Below are 6903 nucleotides of genomic sequence, written 5' to 3'. Positions count from 1 at the left end.
GTCTCGCTGCCCAGGGGGTCTCGAACCCGCGGGCTCAGGCAATCCACTCACCTCAGCCTCCCAAAGGTGCGGGATGACAGGCTGAGCCACCGAGTCCGGCTTAGTGTCCCTACTTCTACCCTGCCCCCAGAGGGCATCACGCTCCAGGATTCACACAGTGCCTGCCCTTTTCTGGTGACCAGAGCTTTTCTCCAGGGAGGCACCTAGAGCTCTCTCCCCAGGTACCCCCTTCCTGTGGGAGGTTTCCTGGATCAGAAGAGGAAGCTGTAGAGTTCCCGAGTGCTGGGCTCGGCTGCCTTGCTGGCCACTGCCTAGTTCTAGAAGGAATGCTCCTTGGCTCTGGTCCTGTTTTCTCTTACACAGTCTGTGTCCCCTGGACTCTCCTGGTCAATCCTTGTTCTTCCTTCTCCCACAGTGGCTGGGGCATGGGCCTTGTGGGAGGCCTGGGGACCCTGCAGCGTCACCTGCGGGGGTGGCCATCAGAGTCGCCAGAGAAGCTGTGTGGACCCCCCGCCCAAGAATGGCGGAGCCTCTTGCCCCGGGGCCTCTCAAGAGAGAGCCCCCTGTGGCCTGCAGCCCTGCATAGGTGGCACAGGTGAAGGAGAGCTGGACTGAGGGCAGAGACATTCTGCATGGGGTGGTTGGGGCAGGGGTCTGGGCACCCTGGCGCCCACACCCACCTGGTACCCATCTCTCACCAGACTGTGGGCCGGGCTATGTGCATGTGAGTGCCGATCTGTGCCAGAAGGGGCTGGTGCCTCTGTGCCCACCCTCCTGCCTGGATCCCGAGGCCAACAGAAGCTGCAGTGGGCACTGTATGGAGGGTGAGACAGACCCAGCAAGTAGGGGAAGTGGGGGACACCCACCCAGCCCTCAGCCTCCAGCTGCCCTTCCCTGCTGCCTCCCTTGGGGCTGAGTGCCCTCCTCCTCCACACCCCCAGGATGCCGCTGCCCCCCAGGGCTCCTCCTCCATGACAGTCGTTGCCTGCCCCTCTCTGAGTGTCCCTGCCTCGTGGGCGAAGAGCTGAAGCAGCCAGGGGTGTCCTTCCTCCTGGCCAACTGCAGCCAGTGGTGAGGGCAGCTGCACTGGGGAGGGCACCGCGCCCGGGGCCTCCCCAGTCCTGACCAGCTCCTCGGCCTTTCCCTCCCCTGCAGCACATGTGAGAAGGGGGTTCTGGTGTGTGAACCAGGGGGCTGCCCCCTACCCTGTGGCTGGTCAGCCTGGTCCTCCTGGGCTCCCTGCGACCGCTCCTGTGGCTCTGGAGTAAGGGCCAGATTCAGGTCTGCAGCGGGAATGGGAAGAGCAGAGGAGGGTGGGGAAGCTCAGAGTCAAGCCAGCCCTGGTGGGGGTGGGGGTGGATGGAGGACGGAAAGACAAGCAGGCAGGAGTGAGGGGTAGAGAGCAAAGAGCGGGTGCCCAGGGCTGCCTCTCTCCCCAGGTCTCCCTCCAACCCTCCGGCAGCTTATGGAGGTGCCCCGTGTGAAGGTGACATGCAGGAACTGCAGGCCTGCCACACCAAGTGTGGGACAGGTACGCTCAGAAGCCCCCACACAGGAACCCTTGGTCCTCCGTACTTCATGCTTTGGGAACACACGAGATTCGACCCACTGGCCACTCTGTAGGGGTGGTCAGTGAAGCCTCTGCGGTATGAAAAGCAGCCCCTGAACTGGCCTTGGTGGGTGGGCTTTGATGGAAGAGAGGCAGAGATCCCACCCAGACAGCCCCAGCAGGCTGACCTGGGTGGGGCAGGTGCCTGCAGAGTCTGAGGTGAGGCTGGCTGGGCTGGGAGGGGTCAGTAGGAGAGCTTACAGGCCAGATGAAGGTGCCAGACTGTTTCTCTCTTTCCACTGATGGGTTTTCCTCACACAGTTCAGGCACCAGTGGAAGTCTCTACAGAGCAGACCAAGCCTGACGGGTGTGCAGGGCAATGGGGGGAAGGAAAGGAAGGGAGAGCTGGTTGGGGGTTAGAAGGAGCAGGGAGAAGAGGATGGGGGTCACCCAGGGCGTCTGAGCAAGGCTCTTGCAGCAGGAGGGAAGGAGGAGTCAGTAGAAAGTAGCTGATAGGAGATTAACAATGTCCACTGGGATGCTGCGGTTTCTGGCTTAGAAGGATCTGGCAGGGTTGAGCTGGGGGCAATATGATGATGGGTGGTGGCCTGTTGATGTGCCAGCTGGGTCCAGGTTAGAGGTGTGGGCTCAGCTTCAGTGGGAGGCCCTGTTCCAGGCTCTTGAGAATAAAAGGTGGGGCTGGAGAGTGGGGAGATCCCAGCAAGCCGGGGCTGGGGGGGAGGCAGAGTCTGTACCCTGAGCCCAGAGCAGCACTCTGTCCTCATGAATCCTTCCCTGCTCACCCTCCACCCCCAGTTTCTTAGACCTGACCCACCCCACCCCACCCCAACCCTCCCTGCCAGGGCCCCTGTGCAATCAGCCTGTTCTGTTTCCCCTCCAGAGGTGCTGGGCTGGACACCCTGGATGTCCTGGTCTTCCTGTTCCCAGAGCTGCCTTGTCCCTGGAGGGGACCCCGGCTGGCGTAGTCGTTCCCGGCTCTGCCCCGGCCACAGGGACACATCCTGCCCAGGGGAGGCCACCCAAGAGGAGCCCTGCAGCCTTCCTGTATGCCCAGGTATGCTCCCTTGGGTCGAGGTGTGGCCCAGGCACTGGGCTGGGTTGAAGTGCAAAGAAGAATGACCCCTTGACTCGAGCTGGTTCTAAACACTTTGCAAGGGTGAAAGGTAGGCAAGGGCTGGAGCAAACCTGGCTGTTGTCCTTAACCCTCTCCCACCCCTGGAAACCAGCCCATGACTCCTAGGGTGGGCTGCCCGAAGTTGTGTCTGGGACACCCTAGAGGGATGGATGTGAGTAGAAGCTGGAAGCTCTCTGACTCCTCCCACACCCCATCCCTGGCCCACACCTTTACCAATGTCTGTGACCTTGAACTTGGCTCTTCCTGACAGTGCTGAGCATTTGGGGTCTATGGACTCCATGGTCTGCCTGCTCAGCCCCTTGTGATGGAGGTGTCCAGACACGTGTGCGCAGTTGCTCCAGCTTGGCTCCCAGGGACCCTGCATGCCAGGGACCCCACAGTCAGACCAGGGACTGCAACATGCAGCCCTGCACAGGTAACACATTCTCTCTTCATTCTCCAACCCAGCTCCTGGGGATCTTGACCTTTTCTTTGCCCTCACCTTGGCACATTACTGACCTCTGACTCCAGGCCAGGGGATGCCATGAGCTAACTGGGGCTTTGGGGGATTCCCTGTGTCTCCTCCAGCTCCCTCCCTCTCCCAACCACTGGAGACCAGGTCCCAGCTATGGCCTGAGGACAGGCCTTCTGCTTCTCCCTGCTGGGGATAGGCCTCCTTCCCAGGAGAACAGCCTCCTCTGAGGGAGTCCGACTGGCCTTCCTTCAGGCAGAACTCACTCACAGCCAGAACTGTGGTGGAGGGGCAGAGCTAGCTCCCCTTAGAAATCCCAGCCCCCATTCTCACTGTCCCCTGTCCTTTGAGCCCTCCTCCTATCCCAGATGACTGGAGTCCTCATGTTCTATTCTCAAGGATGTTTGTATTAAAGTGGAGCAAAGTCATGACTCTTTACTGGTGACATCCAGACACGGGCGCAAGGCTTCAAGGGTGGGGGCAGGAGGGGCTTCCTCAGACTCAGGCCTGTCTGGCAGAATGCCACCTAGTCATCTGCGTGCAGATTCCCTTCTACCCCTCGATCCCCTTGCCCTTCCTTCCTGTCTCTGGTAAGACCCACTCTGTCTTCCCATCCAGCTCAGTGTCCAGGGAACATGGTGTTCCGCTCAGCAGAGCAGTGTCACCAGGAAGGGGGTCCGTGCTCTCAGCTATGCCTGGCACAGGGCCCCGGAGTGGAATGCACAAGTTCCTGTGCCCCCGGCTGCACCTGCCCCCCTGGCCTCTTCCTGCACAATGCAAGCTGCCTGCCCCGCAGCCAGTGCCCCTGCCAGCTGCATGGGCAGCTCTACACACCAGGAGCAGTAGCTCGCCTGGACTCCTGCAACAACTGGTGGGCCACAGGGTGGAGGCCGGGGCGGGGTGGGGAGGGAAAGGGCCAGGGGGTCCAGAGGTGGGCAGGCAAGGACTCACACGCACACCTCCCTGGGGGCAGAGGGTCATCGTGCCTCTATCCCCCAAACCTGTCAGAGCTGCTGTTAGTGCCAGGCATGAGCCCTGGGAATACTAAAGGAGAGAGATACTGTCTGGCCTCAGGTGGGCGTCCACAAGGAATGGCCATCCCCGTTAGACTTATGGGAAGACTTCGTCTCAGATCGATGGAGCAATTTATGTTGGAGCGAGACACTGAAGAGGAGCTTCTAACCTCTCCTCCCAGTTTCCTCTGCTTCCCAGTTTCCTGATCCCTCCCCAGGATCTGCTTGATTTCTGTTCAGAAACCTTGACGTGCCAGATACACCAAGCAGACGTTGAGATTTGCCAGAAGAGGGTGCTCTTGCCCATTTCCCTCTTTTTTCCATTCTTTTTTCTTTTTCTTCTCTGTCTCCTGGCCCCGCCCTCAATTCTCTTCTTCATTCTTCCTCCCTCCCACCTCGTACTCTCTCACTTTTCATTTCTTAGAATCTTTTTCTGAAACCTCCAGTATTTAATGAGCTTTAAAACATGTATTGAAGAGAACCAAAAATGAAGAAAATACCCAGTTCTCCCTCCTGGGAGAGCTTTAGCTCTTTCTAAATTCCTCCTACTTGACTGTCACTCAAGATCATTTCCAAATAGTGCTTAGTAAGTACAAATGAAATAAAAAGTATAAAAAGGTGACTCCTGGTGAAGCCATGGAACAAAGGAACAGCAGAGTGCCTGGGGTGTCGTGGCGCTCACTAAGGGAGGACTTGGGAGGAGGCAACACTGGAGGAGAATCCCGGGTCACATCATGAACTTTGCATGGGACATGGGCAACACGCTTCACTTCCCAGACCCTTGGGTTTCTCTTCTGTGGTGGTCCTGGCTGCTTCCCCAGGGACAGGGGCTGACTGTGGCCATGATGGCCCGGCCAGGTCTCACTGGCCCCTCTCTCTGCAGCACCTGTATCTCTGGCGAGATGGTGTGCACCTCGGAGCTCTGCCCAGGTACCCTACGCTCAGGGCCAGGAATTAGGCAGTGATGGGTCCTCGGGGACCACAGGGGATGACTTGGGCCTCTTCAGAGATAAATTTCTGGGAGTGCTGCTGGTGCCCGGAGAAGTTAGAATGCAGGATGTCCTGACCTGGTTTCACACATACTGCCTTTCCCTTCCCACACACCCTGGCAGTGGCCTGTGGCTGGAGTCCCTGGACCCCGTGGAGCCTCTGCAGCCGCAGTTGCAATGTGGGCATTCGGCGGCGCTTCCGGGCAGGCACTGCACCTGAAGCTGCTTTTGGGGGTGCTGAGTGCCAGGGCCCCAACATGGAGGCTGAATTCTGCAGCCTGCAGCTATGTCAAGGTAAGAGCTGGGACTGAAGTCCTGAGACCTCCTTACAGAACCTTCTAGAGAAAAGACAAAACTAGTTCCATCACTTGCCCTGCCGGGACCTCTGAAAGGTGCAAGAGACTTCCCTAAGAGATGCCACTAAGAGACAGTCTCCAGAGACTCCTGGCTAGTCTCCCTCCAGAGACTCTCTGCTAGGTCCATTCCCTAGCAGAGACCCTCCCAAGGGTAGCCCCAAATTCTCCCTAGAGACCAGCCCAGTTTCAAGCTGAATTCTGGAGCCTCCCAAGCAGGTGTGAGGTTTCCAGAGTAAGATATGGTGTCTCCATGGGAAGAGGAGGATGAGGAGGAGGAGGTGGACTGGATGTGGGAGACAGGGCCTGCAGTGACCTGGGTGCCACCTCCTAGGTCCTGGTGGGGAGTGGGGCCCCTGGTCTGTGTGCTCCGTGCCCTGTGGTGGTGGCTACAGGAACCGTACCCGAGGCAGCGGCCTGCACAGCCCCATGGAGTTCTCTACCTGTGGCCTGCAGCCCTGTGCAGGTGAGGGCTGTCTTGGGACCCTCCAGTTCTTATCCCCCCAACCCAGGGCACCATCAACCCCTCCCTGGTGATGCCTCTCCCAGGTTGGGAACTCAGTAGAAAGCTGAGTGTGCCGGGCTGAGCTATCAATTTCTGTGTCCCCAGGACCAGTGCCTGGTGTGTGTTCCAGGGGCAAGCTGTGGCTGGACTGTGCCCAGGGCCCTGCTTCCTGTGCAGAGCTCAGTGCCCCAAGAGGGACTAACCAGACCTGCCACCCAGGCTGCTACTGTCCACCTGGGATGCTCCTGCTGGTGAGTGTCCCCCTGCCCGGCCACAGCCGGGACTTCCTCAGGGCCTGGACACCATGGGGTGGCAGGGAAGAGACAAACAGGACCTGGGCAGAGGCAGAGTCAAGGGTATGGGACTGGAGGCAGGGAGACCCTGCAGAGTTGAGGATGGGTCACTGCATTCAGGAGTCAGCAGGTGACCAGCAGGTGACCCTGGGCACATGTCATTCCTCTCTTCCCAGACCTCTGCTTTCTCATGTGTAAAATGATGACAGGTCTAGAAGGTCTTTGTCAATTGTCCCTGCTCAAGCGCTCTGCCCTTTATGTTCTGTATTAAGCACCTACTATATGTTCAGTCTCAGGCTAGGTGACACTGTGGGGAAAAAGCACTTTGCCCTCAAGAAGCATCCAGTCTGAGAAAACTAGACCCAAAGCCCCTAGAATGAAAATAAAGCAATGAAGATCAGACAAACAGGAAGTGAGATTTGCACATTGTGGAGTCAGCCATGGGGGAGTTTCTGGAGGAGGTGGTCCTGACTTGAACACCAAAGACTGGAGAGAGCAGGGAGGTGGCCACTGCAGTCAGAGGGTGGTGGGAGCAAGGGTTGGAAAATGTTGGTGGAATGGTGAAGTTTGAGCAAAGGGTTACAGGATCACCAT

At 58.5% G+C, this 6903-nt stretch overlaps 1 protein-coding gene across 1 annotated transcript in view; it reads left to right on the top strand.

The window, feature by feature from the left end:
* Positions 1-6903, top strand: part of SSPO (SCO-spondin) — a 56119-nt gene that overhangs the window by 26015 nt on the left and 23201 nt on the right. Inside the window, exons 51-62 of the mRNA XM_008065991.2 lie at positions 416-595; positions 702-824; positions 942-1071; positions 1156-1281; positions 1440-1531; positions 2451-2624; positions 2956-3120; positions 3775-4027; positions 5053-5099; positions 5282-5452; positions 5846-5977; positions 6122-6267. Of these exons, the coding sequence (XP_008064182.1) occupies positions 416-595; positions 702-824; positions 942-1071; positions 1156-1281; positions 1440-1531; positions 2451-2624; positions 2956-3120; positions 3775-4027; positions 5053-5099; positions 5282-5452; positions 5846-5977; positions 6122-6267 (1739 nt within the window). The remainder of the gene's footprint in view (positions 1-415; positions 596-701; positions 825-941; positions 1072-1155; positions 1282-1439; positions 1532-2450; positions 2625-2955; positions 3121-3774; positions 4028-5052; positions 5100-5281; positions 5453-5845; positions 5978-6121; positions 6268-6903) is intronic.

This window comes from Carlito syrichta, unplaced genomic scaffold, assembly GCF_000164805.1.
Source record: "Carlito syrichta isolate Samal-C Ts95f unplaced genomic scaffold, Tarsius_syrichta-2.0.1 Scaffold308825, whole genome shotgun sequence".
In the NCBI taxonomy this organism is placed as follows: Eukaryota; Metazoa; Chordata; class Mammalia; order Primates; family Tarsiidae; genus Carlito; species Carlito syrichta.
Note: the sequence above shows the minus strand (reverse complement) of the source record. Positions and strands in the feature narration are given on the sequence as shown.